Source organism: Dermacentor silvarum, chromosome 8 (assembly GCF_013339745.2).
Source record: "Dermacentor silvarum isolate Dsil-2018 chromosome 8, BIME_Dsil_1.4, whole genome shotgun sequence".
NCBI lineage: Eukaryota > Metazoa > Arthropoda > Arachnida > Ixodida > Ixodidae > Dermacentor > Dermacentor silvarum.
Window position 1 is genome coordinate 10933071 of NC_051161.1, and position 18144 is coordinate 10951214.

The 18144-nt window shown below is 46.5% G+C and overlaps 1 protein-coding gene across 4 annotated transcripts in view; it reads left to right on the top strand.

Annotated features, from left to right (window-relative positions):
* LOC119460625 (SR-related and CTD-associated factor 8-like) overlaps positions 1 to 15529 on the top strand; it is a 72419-nt gene extending 56890 nt beyond the window's left edge. For 3 of the 4 annotated variants that reach the window (XM_049673081.1, XM_049673083.1, XM_049673082.1), the window contains one exon: positions 11670 to 15529. In XM_049673081.1, coding sequence (XP_049529038.1) covers positions 11670 to 14707 — 3038 coding nt within the window. In that variant the 3' untranslated portion in view covers positions 14708 to 15529. The remainder of the gene's footprint in view (positions 1 to 11669) is intronic. The other variant, XM_049673085.1, reaches the window with a different exon arrangement.
* The last annotated feature ends 2615 nt before the right edge of the window (positions 15530 to 18144 follow it).

Consider the following 18144-nt stretch of genomic DNA (forward strand, 5'->3'; position numbering starts at 1 on the left):
TGCTTACAGTCAAACCCAGTTATAATTAACAGGCTTATGCCCCAACAATATAGTTCAATATATTGGATAATTCAATGTACCAAAACTCTCCTCTAACGAACTTGGGTAAAATTTTCTGAGGCGTTCGTGATATATGGATTTGTTATCTTGAGCAGAGAAAAGATGCAAGCAAGACATCTGTTTACGGAAATCAGAATTATGCATAGTAGGCAGTAGTATTGTTAGGGTCTTGAAACTGTTGCTAAGCACCAATGAGAATGGCATTCTCAATATGGTAATTGGCACAGTACCAGCATGCACCACATCCTCCGCTGAAGGTGCTGTTGCAAATAAGAAGGTTTGCTGAGCACGAGCAATGGCTACAGGTGCTGGCTTGCTCAGTTGCTGCCAGATGACAAACGAGTCAGATGTCCGGGTCGTTGTTTAGCTACATTTCAAGTGGTGCCAGAACCAGCGAACGAACCAGTGCTGAAGCATCGGGTTAAGGCAAACATCCATGAAGCGGAAAAGCTTGGTGGTGGCGGCCCGTCGCTAGACATCCAACAACTGGCTGTTCGCCGCTGATCTCCTCTCTACGGATACACGCCGCCTAGCGAACACCGCCACCGGAAGTGGTCGCATGCAGTGGGAACGCGGACCAATGAGGTCGTAGCACAGCCATTGGCTTCCGTTGGTCACCCGAGTCGAGCTTGTCTGGCCACTGACTCCTCGTGGGCTGCGTTGTCGGCACGGTCGGCAGCATTCACCCGCTCTTGCTTGCATGGAGTTTGAGGTGACGAATACGCGAAGGCGCTTCACGCTTGATTTCCTGCTGCATAAAATTTGTTGCGGAAGTTCGCTCTATGGAGGTTTAGACGGCTTCTTGCATTCAAAGGCAGTGGATGCACCGAATTCGATGTATCCAATGCCCAGTTCATTATGAGTGAGCTATTTTACATGAGCATTTGTGATTAAGTTTCACATGCTCAATAAAGAAAATAATTCGTTTTAGCTGGGATCTTCATATTCGTGTTTGACTGTATAAGTGCCATTTGCCATGATTTCAGATCTAAAAGATAGCAGTATGTAGTCAATGGAAGGTTAACTTTTAATACCTTAAACTTTACAAACCGTGTAGAGGTATGAGAATTGTAAGACATACCTGCAATTGAATAAAGAACATTTTCATTTTGCAAAAGAAGTAAATCATTAAACATTTAGTATTCATTGCTTAGTTTAATTACCTCAAATTAAGGGACAATTACTCAAGTGTGTAGTAAAAACTGCATTTCACAATTACTTGTGTGACTCTCATGCTCCTCAAAATATTTAGTTTGCTTAATTTGCTATGCAAAAAAATTAGATGTTGGACCCATTTCACATATTCGTGAAAGATAGTCTGAAGTCTTTGCAGTGGAAGAAAGCGCAATTTAGCTTTTTGTTGAATATTAGAAAACAAGGAAATTCCCAGAACGTAAAACTAGCGTGGAAGAGAACAGTTCTTGTTTTGGATTTTTAAGCGTCCTAGTGTTATTTAGGGCAGGAAATGTATGCCTGCCTGTGCTCCTGAATATTTTGAGATGTGAATATATTTTGAATCTGAGCTCATTCTACAATTTTGCAAGTGCTGGGTGAAGTTTTCCGAAAATGGAAATTCTGGTCACTGTAAAGTTTCAAGCAAATTTAAAAAATTTGGGGCAAGGCAAAATTATGTGGTACCTGCACGAGGCAGTGTTGCAACAGCGCAAAATGTCGTTTGCCCGAGGGGTGCCTTCTTTGAACAAGTTTATACAGGCAAGATCCTGAAGCAGGCCAAGTCAGCAACAGTGGAGTCGTTATAAAAGTCGCTGTGATTTAAAAACAATGTGTCATGTCAATCTGCTGTTCCAAGTTTGCTGCTGCTTGTGTGCTGCGTTTAAAGGTAAATCATCGTTAATAAAGTGTGTTTGTATCTGAAAAAAGGTGTGTACTCAAGGCAAACATTTTAAAAATGCATGCTATTCCCCCTCTCCCCTTGTGTCTGTAGGCTTTTAACGAATTCATGTTCTCAGGTTAGCAGGTATGTAAATGATGTGAGCTGTTCAGAGATCAAATCAGTTGCTCTTGAAAAATTCTGGTAGTACTGGTGTTGCTTGCAAGCAAACTGGAAGTGGTATTGCATAATTCACAGCAGTTTAGCTGCAGAAAAGAGTAATACTGGATTTTGTTATTGCTGCAACAAGAGAAAATGAAATTTTATAAGTTGGAATTGTGAGACCTCCAAAGATTGGCATAACTTGGACTGACAAAGCAAGGTGAATTTAGCCATGGTTTAACGACAGCATTTGCATTAGAAGGAAAAAGAGAAATTTATTGTCTTCAGTGATGCTATCAAGGGATTTGACAAAAGAAAATTAAGCTGCAGAAGGACATGTTGTTGGGCTAGTGGGTCTTACTTAATTACATGATGAAGCGCAAGTGCACGACCACAGAGACAGAACACATCACAGTGCCTGTGACGTGTTCTGTGTGTCTCTTTGTGGTCGTGTTATTGCGCTACATCACGTCATCAAAAACATTTAAGCTGCGCAATGTACCAACGGAAGTAGTTAGGCACAGTAGTGCAAGGTAATGTGTTAGTAGAAAGGCGGATTTGCTATAATTTACATGGCCTGTTTTTAAGGGATTCTCACATGATGTTGGTACGCAACAGTGGCACAATGTGGTCTTTGTGCTCTGCTGGTGCATATGTTCAACTGAATAAAAGCTGTGGCAGGTGCGGAACAGCTGCACCAAGAGCAGTCTTCTGTGCCATCCTGCTCCAAAACAGCACAGTAGAACCCCGCTGATACTTCTTTCTTGGGACCACAGCCGAAGCATCGATTGCGATAGAAAATTAGCTATGCAAAGTAACAATTGTAATTTTACCGACACTATAAACTTCTAAACATTCGCTTATTAACTATATTAACAAGCACGGTGTCAGCGCGCACAGGTAAACATGAACACATCGCACTCGATGAGCGTCGACACTCACTATCGTAACGCTGGCGTGAGGAAGCGCCGCAGCAGCAGCGCGCGATGTGTCCTTCGCGCTGTCCATCGCTTCAGTGCAAACTGAGCGCTGAGAACACACAGCATGCACAAAGCTACTAGCCGCCGACGCACCTGCACTGCCTAGACTCTGCCCCCAGAGCAGATAGCTTTCAAGATAGGGCCTGTGCGCGGAGGTGCAGTACGCAGTTGATGCCAGAGTACAGCGCCGCGCAGGCGCGCACTTTTTCCACGTCGCAGATCGCTTTCAAGATACGGCGCCGGAGTAACCCCCCTTCCCTCCTCCTGTGCCTTGCGAGCAACAGAAGAAGCACGCTTCCGCCCTTCCTTTCTGCTTCACGCGTGCCAGATTGAGCCGCAATCATCGACTGACCCTGGCACACCTTCACTCGCACATACAGCATACGGCTTCGCGTTATTGCCCTTGGACTTTATATGAAACAGCTATGTGCCAAAACCAGTTTTAGGGCCCCAACGCGTCATAGACACCATCTTTATATAGCAAATACAGATCTCAAAGGCCATGCTTTTGCTAGTGGAAAGCGAAAATGCGTCATAGGTGTTGCCCCCGGCACCTTGGGCGGCCAATCCCATCTTCAAGCCACCAACCCAAGCGGCATGAAAAGTCAAAATGACCGCTCGAGCCGCAGTTCGCAATGCATGACGTGGGAATGGTCCCCGACGCAACAGCGGGGTTCCCAATGCATTTGCTCCTATGGGAGCTATGCCGAGACTGGCCGAAAACGATGTAACAGCCGGGAAAACGTCGCATCCGGGAACGTAACAGCGGGGTTCTACTGTATTAGGAGGAAATTGGTCCGAGCCTGCACCAAGGGAGCATAAGAACAAAACCCTTGTTTCGTTCATGCGTCCTTGCTGGTAAAACTGAAACTTAAAGCCCGCATCGTCATCATCCGAGAAGTCATTGGAAAGGCCATAGCCTTGGATATAGCTGATGCTGAAGGTCTTTCATTTGCCGTTTTCACTCTTTAGTTGCAATTGAGACCACCTGATGTATAGGCGTATGTTTGACACTGTCAAAAGTGCTTGTCGCTGTGCCTTATATGCTTTTTGCCTGCGCCAGGATCTGCGCCAAAAGGTCAAATAACTGCTACACCACTGCTATGTCTTCATATGCCTTCTCTGGGAAACCATTTGGTGGTTTATTATCTACATGTAGCAGTTACTTCTGTTGAAAGGGGCAGGAAGCGTGAATACAAAGCGTTTGTGAATGCATAAAAGGTTGGTAGGAGTGCTCTGTATGAGCAAGCATTGGTTCATGTTCTATTATGAATGTTGCCATTTTATGTTAAGCCTTCAATTTTCTGATGAGAAGCAGTAGCAAGTGGAAAACGGCATGTTTGCTAGCTTTGATTCAGGTTCAAGCATTTTATGGTGGTGGGTTGAATAAAAGGCTCATTTGGATCTGGCACTTGTTCCAGCTAGCATCTGTGAAATCCAATAACTATTGCTTTTACACATTTTGTACCAATTTTGAAACTTGTGTACATCCTCCACGGGTGCATAAATACAAGCAGCTGCATAACTTTTGCTTGCTTTCTGCCGGCTTCATTTGGTTGATGGGATGGAATCCTGTTAAAGGGGCCCTGAACCACCCCTCGGGCTTGGTGAAATGGCATTGTTCCCAGGTAGCATACGCTGCTGTGAACATCTCAGCCAAGTTTTGCTGTCGTACGCGGTGCGGGGAGCTCGCAAGCAGAGCGCAGTCACCTTTCTTTCAAACGCTCTTTTCAACAGAAACCATGAGCCTCACTCTTTTCTGGACGATTTATTTCGTAATAAAGCGCATTCCAATACACGGCTTCTATTGGGAGCTGCGGTTGGCTATGTAGCTTAGATACCGCAGCCGCCGAGGGGTGCCGTCACGAGTCCACTGGCTAAGTGCACTGCAGCTCGCTGAGGACAACCGCGTTTGGCTTACGTTTAGTGCGTCGTAGGCACCAAAATTGGAAGTCGGGGTGTCTACGTGAACATCCAAAGTGAAATTTAAACTACGCTCCACAGTGACATTGAAAAGGCGGAGCGCTGTCGTAGCCTTCGCAGTGCCAGGCATTGAAGAATGAACGGGAGCACAGCAGATGCAGTGTTTAATTGCCAATAACTCCACTTCTATTGAACGCATTGAAGTAATATTTTGGATAAGTGTTTCTGCAATAGCCTATTTGCACTTCAAATGCCTTTCTCCACTTCGATAAAAGGTGATTCAGGGCCCCTTTAAAAACGAGTCCAAATGTCATTCTGTTTCATGCAAGGCCTATGACTGAGTCACTGAAGCTGTGCAGTCCATCTGCATTTGTACTGTATATTCTCGTGCATGGACTACTTATTATTATTATTATATTATTAGTATTTATATAGCTCATTTAACCCAATATTTCAGTTGCAGTCTATACATGGGTAAAAAGTGCACAAGTGTATCATCTTTGAAAACAGACGTGCCTGTCACCAAATGTAATGACCTTAATTCTTCATATATTGTGGCCAATATATAACTACGGAGCTGGAGCTGGTGGGTTCTGGTTTACTGGAAATAGACTTTTAAAACGTAAAGCCATCCTTTGACGTGGGCTTGGAAGCTGTTCTGCTTGTAAGATTGCTCAGTGTGAAAGTGAGCAAAATGTTATCTTTGGTAGTTCCCACCTACATCTCGGGCAATGCAGGAGTGCTGAGAGCTTCCTGCACTAAACTTCATGTGTAGTTCATGAAAACAATTTGTGCGATGTGCATGAGATGTGCACGTGCTTGGGAGTACACAGCAGCAGGTGTTGCCTACAAGAAGTCTGAAAGTACAAGCTGTAGGGCACTGTGATGCTTAGTTGACAACCATCCACACAACACAGCTTCAACTGTAGAAGCAACAAACCGACTGAGGAGCCTGACATGTGGTGCACTACGTACTGCCCTAATATGTACGTTTAGGTATGGTAGATGCAGCCAGTGCATGGATAACATTTGGAATATTCCTTTATTTATTTATACTTAAATTTAGTGGTGTGGCCCTTGCACAAGAATGTATGGTGTGTGCCATAAGAGCACGTAATGTAGATTCCTCTAACCCTCCTGGATTGTTACACGTATCCTTGAATGTTTAGTAATCTTTTTTTCAATCTTTCGATCAAATAGCTGGCTGTTAGAATTGTTACATTTTTATTAAGAAATATGCACACCAGTGGGCAAATTATCAAAAAGTTATGTTGAAACAGTCATTAACATCCAAGTAACTGTAAGAAGCAAAAGTGAAAATATCATACGTTTTCCAAAATTTAACGAATTCAACATGTCATTGAATTGCATGGCTAGAATGTGTTGCTGCTGGGTTCTTCGACGTCACTACCACGTGACTGTATGATGGTTAAGTGTAATCCACAATGGCACCACTTCTAGCCCACTATGCTTGCTTTATTTATATCACTGCATTAATCTTTAGCCATAAAAAATGTCTAGGGTGACCATCACACATCACCCTGAGAGGATATACTGCTGAAATTGCTGGAAAAGCAAATTTTCGCTTAAACACTGAGAAAGTCTGGCACACCCTCATGTGAGAAGTGCCTGAAAAAACTGGCAAGGCTTGAGCCAGAAGAGTATTGTGAAGACAATAAAAACTGGAAGCACTTTAGTACAGGCACCTCATGCGAATTGCTCGAAGCACAGGCTCCTTGTCTTTTTCAGTCACTGCAAACGGTGACATCACTGCAGCTGAGTTTTATTTTTATATCTACTTTTATGCGTTACTAGCCTGGTCCCACTGACATTGGCCACAGTGGTAGCTGAAGAACCCCAAAATGGGCGCCTTGGGGCCATCTGTTGCCAATCAAGATTAGCTTTTAAAGGCCACAAGTTAGAGTAAGTGAGGTCAGGCTGGCAAGTCTGCAGAAGATTTTGAGATTACAGGATACCTTCATTCAAACTTGATAGCTACATCACTAAATTGAACTGCTATGTGGTTTCAACGCTAATGTTCTCCAAGCCTACAGGGGTAGCGGGCTTCGCCTAGTGTGAGGAATGGACTGGTAAATGCTCGGTAATCTGGACTTGTACATTGCTCCTCCACCAGCTATGCAGCCATTCATACCTCTCAAAGCCCTTGCCCACTGATTGACACAGGAAGCTGGCATTTCGACAATGTTACAGCTTTGGCTAGAGACGACACCACCACCACCAGCCATGGCCTCCCTGTTTGGCCGTCACAGTGTGTGGCTTTACTTTCATAGGCCATAAGTCTCAGAGGTTTAATGGGGAGTGGTTGGAGAGCAACCTCGTTTTGGTAGCGCACCAGCGCTGTGTTTATACACTGTCTCTGCAGTGGTAGGTATTGTGCAAGTGCGTGCATCACTTGCAAGTTTTGATTTTTAAAATTTAGGCTGGGCTCCTTTGGCAAGTACTTCATGTTAACATGTTATGCACATGCCCTTCTTTAAGCACGTGAAATAGACAGTGTCTGGCTGGTCATCATAGAAGTGGCTGCTTGAATATCTTTATTTCAGTGCAATAAGCAAACAGCCAGGATACCATTAGAGATTATGTAATAACAGTACTGCAGAGAAGAAGCCATAGGAAAGTAGAAACGGCGTGCACTTACTCTCAACTAAATCTTTATTAAAAGAAATGCTAGCATATATACAATGAAAAAGGTATGTGTAAAAATTATTACGGCACTACCATTGCAACTGCGGGACTTGTGGTACTCTTGAGATGTTCAAACCTAGCCTTCTAGCGGGAAAAAAGAAAAGAGAAAAAAACCAAGGACAGTACAAGAGGTTAAAAATGCGCTACACCGCTAAAATGAAATATCAGTATGCCCAAACTTGCATTCTTTTAAAGGGGCCCTGAACCACTTCTTATCGAAGTGGAGAAACGCATTTGAAGTGAAAATAGGCTATTTCAGAAATACTTTGTCGCAAGAAGTACTTCAATTCGTTCAGTAGGAGCGAATACTGGCAATCAAACACGGCTTCAATGCCTTGCACTGCGAAGGCTACAGCGGAGTGGGGCGGGGCAGCAACGCTCCGCCTTTGAAATGTTACCGTGGCGCGCAGTTCAAATTTGGTTTTGGATGTTAACGTAGACGCCACGACTTCAGATTTTGGTGCCTACAACATGCTGAACATAACCAAACCCGATAGTCCTCAGCAAGTCGCAATAGGCCTAGCCAGTGGACTTGTGGCGGCACCCCGCGGCGGCCACGGTGTGCTTTATTACAAAATAAAGCATCCAGAAAAGAGTGAGGATCATAGCTTTTGTTGAAACGAGAGCGTTTGAGAGAAAGGTGAATACGAGCTCTGCTTGCGAGCTTTATGCACCGCGTACGACAGCAGAACTTGGCTGAGATGTTCACAGCAGGATATGCTAGCCGCGGACTATGTTATTTTGCCAAGCCTGAGGGGTGGTTCAGGGCCCCTTATGAGGTATTCAAATTCTTTGTCACTGAAAGTAATGGATGCTTGACTTACTCAGTTGGCAATGTTTGGCAAATGACCTGCAAGGAATGGTGTCGGTATGCTTGTCACAGGCAAGCTGCTGTTCATAAGAGGATAAAATGATCATGTCGCAATAGACGGGTACACCCACACATATGGCAATGCGTGGCAAGATAGGAAAGCCTTGACGCAGAGTGTGAGCACTCTTGCCCTTGCAGTCCTTGTGTCCACACATCTTTTACTTTGGTCAATGTGTTCTGCCACACATTAATGGCTATTGATACACGATTCTAGTTTTGTCACCAGTGCAGAACCACAGCTGCATAACAAGCCTGAGCTTTCCTTTAATATATTTGCATTAACCATTTTTGCCCTGAATTATTGTTTTATTTTTCCTGTAGATTTTAACATATTTAATGAAGAGAGCTTTCACAGAAACACCGTATAAAAAAATAGTGACGCAGTGGGCTTGATCACTTGTTAATTACTAATATATGAAGTAAGAAAAGCCAGAGATAGCATAGGCGATATTGATTGTTTAATTACAATGGAAAATAAGAAAAATAAGGAAAAGAGAAATAAAAGTGGATAAAAAAACAACTTGTTGAAGGTGTGAGCTGAACCCTCATCTTCTGCAGTACTTGTGTCGTGCTTCATCATTAGACTACTGTGACAACTGTCCTTTCATCAACTTTCTTGGGTATTTGTGTGTTTACCAGACTAGCCCTCAGAATTTTAGTCAGTGCTCCTCACAACCTGGCAGTGCATGTGGAACATCCTTTCAATTACGGGCATCGCTTGGTATGTGTGCTTGACAGTCTAAGCTCTTGCTTTCCAATCAGTGAAAAGCATCTTGCAAACATTTTTTTGTTTCTGCTGCTGTTCAGCACACTTTCATTGCAAAATAAAATGAGCTAACTGCATGCGTGGTGCTGTTTGACGCTGGCAATAAACTCACTTTTAACTGTGTCAGTGGTATTTTTGATAGTCATAGGTTTTTGACAGAACACAGCACTTGTCTCATTTGAAACCACTTTCTGGCAGTTGAATTTAAACTAAGTTTTGTAGTTAAAGTATGTTTTTGTTTCTATTTCTTTCTGATATCTTGTGTTACCTTTTCCATAATGGCATCAATCGATTCCTCCAGGTCTGAGAGGGTGAATGTTTCATCACATATGGCAAGGATGGGAGAAAAAAAAATGGTGATGGAAATGTATAATAGAAGGCAGCAGATAGTGAACGCATGCAGTCTCATCGTTTCTTTTAAGTTGCTTATACAGCAGTAACTATTAGATGACCACTACTTGCATGCTCGGAAGACTGCAGCTAGCAATCAACTTTGGCAGCAGCACCATAATTTCCTAGGGTTCTTGCATTCGTAAAACAATGGTCGTAACACAAATTGGCTTATAATTGGTAAGGCCCTTTTAGCGGCATTTGTGTTTGTAGTGGCATTTGGAATGTAAAGTTATGTAAAAGCTAATATTTTGCTATACTTTGAATTTTTCCGTCTCAACAAATAACAATTAGAACAATAAGCAGAACTGTTGGCATACGTCTGCATTGCATAATGCACTTGCAGTTTAAGTATAGTGTCCGAATTACTTAAACATGGAAGTCTCTGCATAACCTGGCTTTTGGTTGACATCTACATCAATAACAATTTGAAGCTGTTTTTGCAGTGTCCATTATGGTGAGGAGAGGCAGTAAATATGTAGAACTTTATTGAACGGTTTGCCATTTTCAACTACAACAAAATAATGACACCATATGTGTGGGCGACTTGTTAACACATCAGTGTGTAAACAACACAAGGCCAATTCATTAGCTCTAGCAGGAGTGGCATATATCGATTTAAAGAAACATACAAAATATCACACAAATGAAGATAAACATTAATCATTTTGTTACATAGTTAATTGTTCATTTCTTCCACTAACTGAGGAAAGATCCTAGCTCTTGCAGAAAATTATTAGATTTAAACACACTGGATGGTAATTCATTACGATCTTTCACACTTCTAGGGAAAAAAACAGTTCTCATAGAAATGCGCTTGTCTCGTGTGTCAATGTCTTCTCTTGTCCTCTCTTGAAACTGCGCTAACTTATATTAATTTATTCATGGAAATTGGCTCTTGCGAAAATTGGTGTCAGTGAATGTTCAGTTGTATGTCTTTTCACGATGCGGTGGAATGTCTCAGACAATCCGGAAGATTTAATACAGTTTTGCCTGAATGTGGCAATATTGTTTATCCTTATGAGTTGTGAGGGGGGATCTAATCTTTTATATTTTCTGGAAATAAACCTTACAGAATTCCGTTGTACACGCTCGAGTTACAAAATCAATTTTTGTGTTTGTGGGTCCCACAAGCTTGATGCATATTCTAACTTATTTCTGATGCGAGAATTATACGGTAAAATCTTAGTGCTTACTGGAGCATTCCTGAGCTTTTTTTTTAAAAAAACATCATGCAAATAAAGGCAATGCCAAGTAGAAACTCAAATGATCCCATATTCAATCTGCCATCTTATTCTTTTTGATTTAAAAACGTTAACAGGATTTCAGTGCAATTTATTTTGGTATATTTAATGAACTTGGTTGTAGTGTGACCCAACTGTTTCTTTTCATTGTTTGTGACTCATTGTTTTGTCAGTAGCGCACGTAAATGACAACCTTTGCAACAGCTTATTTGGCACATGCACCTTGTGCTTGGCGTCTTCACAAACCAAAACCATATTACTTTTCTCTTTAGGCAAATTATATCTGTGTAGATTTTACTTTGGTGTTGTAAATGATTGGGCCATTTGGTATCCGTTCATCTTGAATAAGAGGGGGCAGCACACAAAAACACAATGCAAGGAAGAGAGTCGACATTAGTGTCGACCACTCTTTTTGTTGCCCTCCTACTCAAGGTAATCAATGACTGTAAAGGCTCACAATATAGAAAGCTGTGCCCAGAGCAGGTCTTGCTTTGTGATGTTTGGAACTGTGTATTTATCTCCTTAGCCAATAGAACTATTTAAAAATCTTAAAATGTAGCAGCGAGCTGCCGATGTAGCTCCCAATGGACATTTTTAGCAATGGTGGTCACCCTTTAAGTGCTGCACCCCGAAAGTTGTTGCCACTTTTCCCAGCATCCCCATGGCATTTATGAGAAGATAATTTCTTTGTGCTTTGGAGTTTCTAACTGGTTTTGTTTGTGTGCATGCATTGCAGGTATGCTGCCCTCCCAGAGCCTGGTGATGCCTCAAATCCAACTGCCAATGGGTGTGCCTCCTCCACCTAACCACATGCTGATGGTACCACCGAACACATCTCAAACGCTGTTGGGACCTAGTGCACTGGGGCTGATTCCACCACCCTTAAGCTTGCCTGGGAATGCTCTTGGCATGCCCCTTCACCCCCCTATGAGTCTCCCAGTTACCTCCCAAGCAGCAGTGATGCCCATTGTCACCACAGCAAGCCCTGCTGCATCCAGTGCACCTGCAGCAACTGTGACCCAGCCACCTGCTGCTGTAGCAGCACCTATTGCAACACCTTCTGCTACACCTGTCACAGAAAGTGAGACTACTGATGTACCCATGGCCATTGACGGTGATGCCACGCCCACCGATGAAGACGGCACGAGTGAAGCAAGTCGCCTCGGTATGATCCCACCCGCTTCTGGTGAATCGGCAGTGGGCAGCAACAAGGAACCTGCTGAGAGTGTTAAACCTGCTGGAAATGAGTTCGGAACGGCACATCCCCCAGGAGGATATGTGCCACTGTCAGCACCACCTGGCATGCCAGGCCAATTTGGGAACCGTGGTCTGCTGGCAGAGGAAAAGGTTAATGCAGGGGCAGCAAAGGAAGCAAAATCTCCAGTGGCTGCATCTAGTCATGAAGCATCCAGCACTGATCCTAAGGCCACACAATCTGAGAAAACAGATCCCGAAAACATGCAGATGGATGAATCTAGTTCAGGGCAGCAGGCTGCCGAGCCAGGACAGGAAGCTTGTACCTTTGACGTACCTCCAGTTAGCTCAGCAATCCCAATGCCTGTTGGACTGCCTGGAATGCCTTCACTGCCTGTTCCACCCAGAGCATTTGGAAGTGCACCTATACGTTTCAGGGGGCCACCCATGTTTCCCTTTGAGAACCCAGCCGATGGGAGACCTGGCATGGAATTCCCTGGCCCTCGAATGATGGGCCCAGATCCAAGAATGATAGTTCCCCCAGCAGGCGATTTCCGTCCTCCCAATCCACATAACCAGGCCATCATGGGTGGACCAGGGGAACAGAGGATGATGGGTGGCCCTTTGGAACAGCATATGCTTGATGGACCTCCAGAAGCAAGGATGATGGGTGGCCCCATGGAACACAGAATGCACAGAGGTCCCGAACCAAGGATGATGGGTGGTCCACCAGAGCCGCAAATGATTGGTGGCCCTATGGAACCGAGAATGATGGGCGGACCGCCTGAGCCAAGGATGATGGGTGGCCCAGAGGAACTCCGGATGCTAGGTGGCCCTCCAGAGCATCGAATGATGGGTGGTCCGCGGGACCATAGAATGATCGGTGGTCCTATGCCAGAGCCCAGGATGATGGGAGGACCTCCCGACCATAGGATGATGGGAGGCCCGCCTCCAGACCACCGGATGATGGGAGGCCCACCTCCAGACCACCGGATGATGGGAGGCCCTCCTTTAGACCACAGAATGATGGGAGGCCCACCTCCAGACCACCGGATGATGGGAGGCCCGCCTCCAGATCACAGAATGATGGGAGGCCCGCCTCCCGACCACAGAATGATGGGAGGCCCTCCTCCCGGCCACAGAATGATGGGAGGCCCGCCTCCAGATCATAGGATGATGGGCGGACCACCAGACCACAGAATGATGGGAGGTCCTCCAGATCATCGGATGATGGGCGGACCACCGGACCACAGAATATTGCCAGGGCCGCCGGACCATAGGATGCTCAGGCCACCCGACTTTAGATTAGGCGGTCCCCCGCCAGATTTGAGAAAGCTGGGGCCCCCAGAACCGCGAATGTTGGCGCCCGGTCTCCGCATGCCGGCCCCTAACATGCCTCCACTGATTGGGCCTGGTGTCACGGACGTGAAGCCAATTGAGGGAAAAGGACCAGAAAGCCAAGGAGAGAAAAGCGTGCAAGAGAAGCTGGTCGAGTTGGCTGACCAGAACAGAAGCGAAAACGGAGAAGCGCCGAAGGAATGGAAACCGCCGGCTGGCGCACCGGAGCCACTTAGAGGACCGAACGGGCCAGCAGCTGAAGAGCGGCAGGACAATGGTGAGCAGCCATGGAAACAGCCTGGTGGTTTCGGTTTCTTCGGGCCTTCTCGGTCGAGGTTTAATGAGTCGAGCTCCGGAAGAGACGGCGATGAAGGCGGATTCGGCGGCGAGAGGGGCAACCGGCGTGTCTTCACAAGTGTGTACGGCGAGTCTTCCGAACGGCGACGAAGCAGCGGCCGCGAGCGAAGAAGCCGCTGGTCGCGAGGGGAGGAGGAAGAGCGTGACTCCCGGTCACGGTCAGAGCGCAGCGAGCGAGACCGCAGCGACCGGGACCGCAGCGACCGCAGAGACCGGGACCGCAGCAAAGATCGGGACCGCAGCAAAGACCGGGATCGCAGCAAAGACCGGGATCGCAGCAAAGACCGGGATCGCAGCAAAGACCGGGACCGCAGCAAGGACCGAGACCGCAGCAAGGACCGAGACCGCAGCAAGGACCGCAGCGACAGGGATCGCGACAGGGACCGTGATCGCGACCGTGATCGGGGCGAGCGCGAGAAGGACCGCAGCGATCGCAGTGACAGGGACAGGAGCGACAAGGATCGGGACCGCAGCGATCGCGATCGGGACAGAGACCGAAGCGAGCGCAGCGATAGGGACCGCGACAGGGATCGGGACAGAGATCGGGACCGGGATCGTGACAGGAGTGACCGCGACCGAGGGGAAAAGGATCGGAGCGACAAGGACAGGAGTGATCGAAGCAGAGGGGACCACAGCCGAAGTCGAGACCGTGAGCGAAGCTCCTGCCGAAGCCACAGCTCGCCGGAGCAAACTGCAGCGGGCGCTGCAACTGCGACCGCAGAGACAAACGGCGAGGTGAGCAGCAGCAGCAGCAGCAAGTCGAACGGGGGGAGCAGTAGCGCTGCGGATGTGCCTTTGCCGAAAGACGTGGAATCCAAGGGCCCCGCCGAGTCGGAAGCACCCAAGGAAGCTGCGGAACACGCAAAGCCAGAGGTGAAAGCGTGATCTCTGCGTGGCTCGCTTCTTCTCGGCGTGATGGCTGAGTGAAGACTACTTTGTGTGCGTGAGTGTGTGATTGTGGGAGCGTTGTGTACATAACAAAAGAGACAGCTCGGCAACATGGGACGAAGCAGGGCTTTGCCCGGGCCTGAGAAAAAAAAAATAATACAGAGCTGGGGCTTGACGGACTGCCCGCGTGCAGCAAGAGTCGCCCACCGACCCGGCAGGTCGCAAAACCAAATAAAACGAAAATAGCGCGGTGCTTGTTTCTGTTGCACGAAACATGCTTTGCCTTTTTTGGTTTGCCCGCACCTACGCTGGGTGTGCCTCTGAAGAAGCAAGATACGATCAATGTTACTACTCGGGCTTTTTCTTCGAGAGAAGCTGCCTGCGATGCACCGTCAGCAGCCGCAGGGTAAGTGGCACCTGATTGACACGACGACTCCTGCAGCGGCCTCTTCCCCTGCCCGCCGGACTGTGAAGTGTTGATCGGCCACGGACGCTCGGCGCAAAGGTAGACGCTTCCACCACGGCGCGATTTCGCGATCCAGTTGTAGCTGCTGCTTTAAAAAGAACCAGACTGCCCACCGTTTTGATCCGGGAAAGCAGACAGTGAGGCATTGCCGTCTTTTAAGCTTTTCCCATTTCCCCCTCGTTTATGTGTAATTTCGGGCGATCGCATTATGAGGGGTTTTTTTTTTCTTTCTTTCTCTCTTTCTTCTTCTTTTTTTTTTTAACGTATGGAATAAGACGGGAACGTTGAGTCTAAATGCAGTCGTGTGTAGTGTACGCTTTCTCGGCAGAAATAAATATTACTGCTTGTCCGCAGCGTTCTTCTAATCTGGTACGCGATAAGAGAGCGGCACGTTTCAGTGATCGAAGTTGTTACTGTTTGTGGGTAAAGAGCTTTACAGAACGCTTAAAACGCTTCGTCTACACCAGGCGTGGCCAAACCAAGACCAGCTACTTCGTCAGGCAGCAATACATCAGGTGCAGCCAGGGCTGGCTGGCTGCACATGATGTATTGCGCACCAATATTGGTCGCCGCCCGGTTAGCGTTTAGCACTGCTCTCTTGTCCTGATCTTGTCCTGATGTACGCAACCATTGCTGTTGCGTTTGTGCCACTGCCTGTTGAGAAATGAACGTAACAAAGACCCGTCCTCCAGTTCTTCACTTGCAATGCTGCTTCGTGTGTCTCTCTTTTTTCGCAATATTAATCGCGCGAAATGAGCATAGTGTGTTGGAATTCACGCTACGAGTAGTTACGTTGCTTGTAGAAAGGCGAGCAGAATATTCTGGTGCACCGAAATGACTCCGCTAGTGCAAAAAATGTGTCGAGCGCTGAGAGGGGAATTGCAAAAATTGGCCACATATTACATGGCGGACGTAGAGGTTTCGCGCTTGGGGTGCTATTCTGTACATTGTCGAATTCGCCATCTTATCAACTTTGATTGGCAGAGCTTTACTGCGGCCTCTCTGATTGGCTCAAATTGCCGCCATTGCAGAATTTGACGATATGATGGGATTTGTCAATGCGCACAATAGCTCCATTGGTGTGCGATTCGAGTTTTTGTAGAACTGAACTTGTGAATCTGGCTGCACGGCAGCGAGTTAGGTGTTTAACTTAGGTGTTTAACCCATACCGTTTCCTACAAAAATTACCCGAAAGAATTTGCTGCGGAAAGTTGCTGTGGTGCTAGTGTCTGGCAGCTGCAAGCGTGGCGGTTCAGTCAGGATGTGAATGTGTGGTGGCTAGGAGGCACGAAAAAAATTCGGGGAGAGCATCGCGTAACACGAGTGATGCCAAACAAATCGGCCCAACACGTAATCATCACGTCACAGTGCGCGGTAGGTTTTAGTGTTCCTGTATGCAGGCAGAGCTACGGCAGGTTGGCCGAACAAGTGCACAACGATTAAAAACTATATTCCCGGCCGATACGCCGAGTTGACATGGACGCGTGCTGCGCCGAAACCGCGAGGGGAAAAAAACAAAAACGAAGGGACTTAATAGCTTCTCGGGCAGTTCTTCCAAGGCTGCGTGTCGTGATGCTCTCTCTAGTTTAATCTGCCTTCATGTATGATGGTTATTTCCCTGAACAACAGCCCCACGTGCGACACATGCAGCAGTTAATATCAGACGCTCGCACACGTGTGTGCCTGTGCTATAGATGTGCCACGGCCGCTGGATAATTTTTTTTTTTTTTTTTCAGCGGCCGTGGATGTACAGAGTGCTGAACCAATTGGACAATGGTCCACTATCAATGAAAGCTTTAGGCCAGTGCTCCCAAAGAACATCTGCGCTGAAGGTCTTATTCGCGTAACTAAGATTCCTGCGGTCTACGGGCCTTCACAATACCTTTAAGAATGCCGCGTACGCGATTTGTGCTCGTCTCCCTCCCTCGCTCCATTCCGCTTTCTGTTTACCCCCTGCTCCCCCCCCCCCCCCGTGCAGGGTAGCCAACCGGAACTACCTCTGGTTAACCTCCCTGCCGTTCTATCTATCCTATAACTTGTCTTGGCTTGAAATGGCTTTGTAACTTCATAAACTGTTCATTTCCAACAAAATATTGCGTTGTAAATGCAACTACCGCAGCCATTATGCATGTTCGCAGTTTTATTACCTTCTGCGCTAAAAAATATAAAAAAAAAGGATTGCTTCGAAATTTATGCCAGTAAAGGCAAAGCGTAGTAAATAAAGCCAGAAGAGCACCTGAAGCCACAAGCTAAAGATTAGACAAATCCCTGTACTATTTCCAGCATTCCGAAGGCAGCGCTTGAGCTCTAGTAATTTTACGAAGAATCCCTGCTCTGCTTCAGTAGTTCCGTGCAGCAGAACCAAGACTACGCGACCCGCGAGCGCAGATTCTTGCGCAACGAGATATATTTCCGCAGTTCTGGAACCGTCGGACGACCACATGGCTTTGACAAGTGGTCCTGTCGGGAGGTGTTTACGTGGAAGCTTCTCTGCAGATCGCAGGGTGGTTTATTTCGCGATTTTGTTTCGTTCTTTAATATATGATATATTAAGGCTCTATGATACTCAAAATAGAGTTCTCCAGTTTTTCGAATGAAAACGTGCGGAGAACAAAGAAATGAATGAAACGCTGCCGTACAGACATTATTTGCATTTAAATAGTACAAACGATTGAGTTCACAGTGGCTAAATTGGTACGTCGGCGCAGCCACAACACCGCGGAGGACACTCCTGTGTGTGCTTCGTCCTTGAACGAAAATGGCGTCCGCAGACTTGCTTAGTGCATATCGTACCAAGCTTACGCGAAAGGAACGAATGAGTTGGCGTTGAACATGTTTGGAACTGTGCGGTAGCATGTGGTAAATGTGCACGAATTGTAATTAAGAATGCGGCAGCACTTGTGAATGTCAACGAGCGCACCGTGTGCAAGTAGATGTTACAAGAGGGATCAAAAGATGGCGCCAGAAC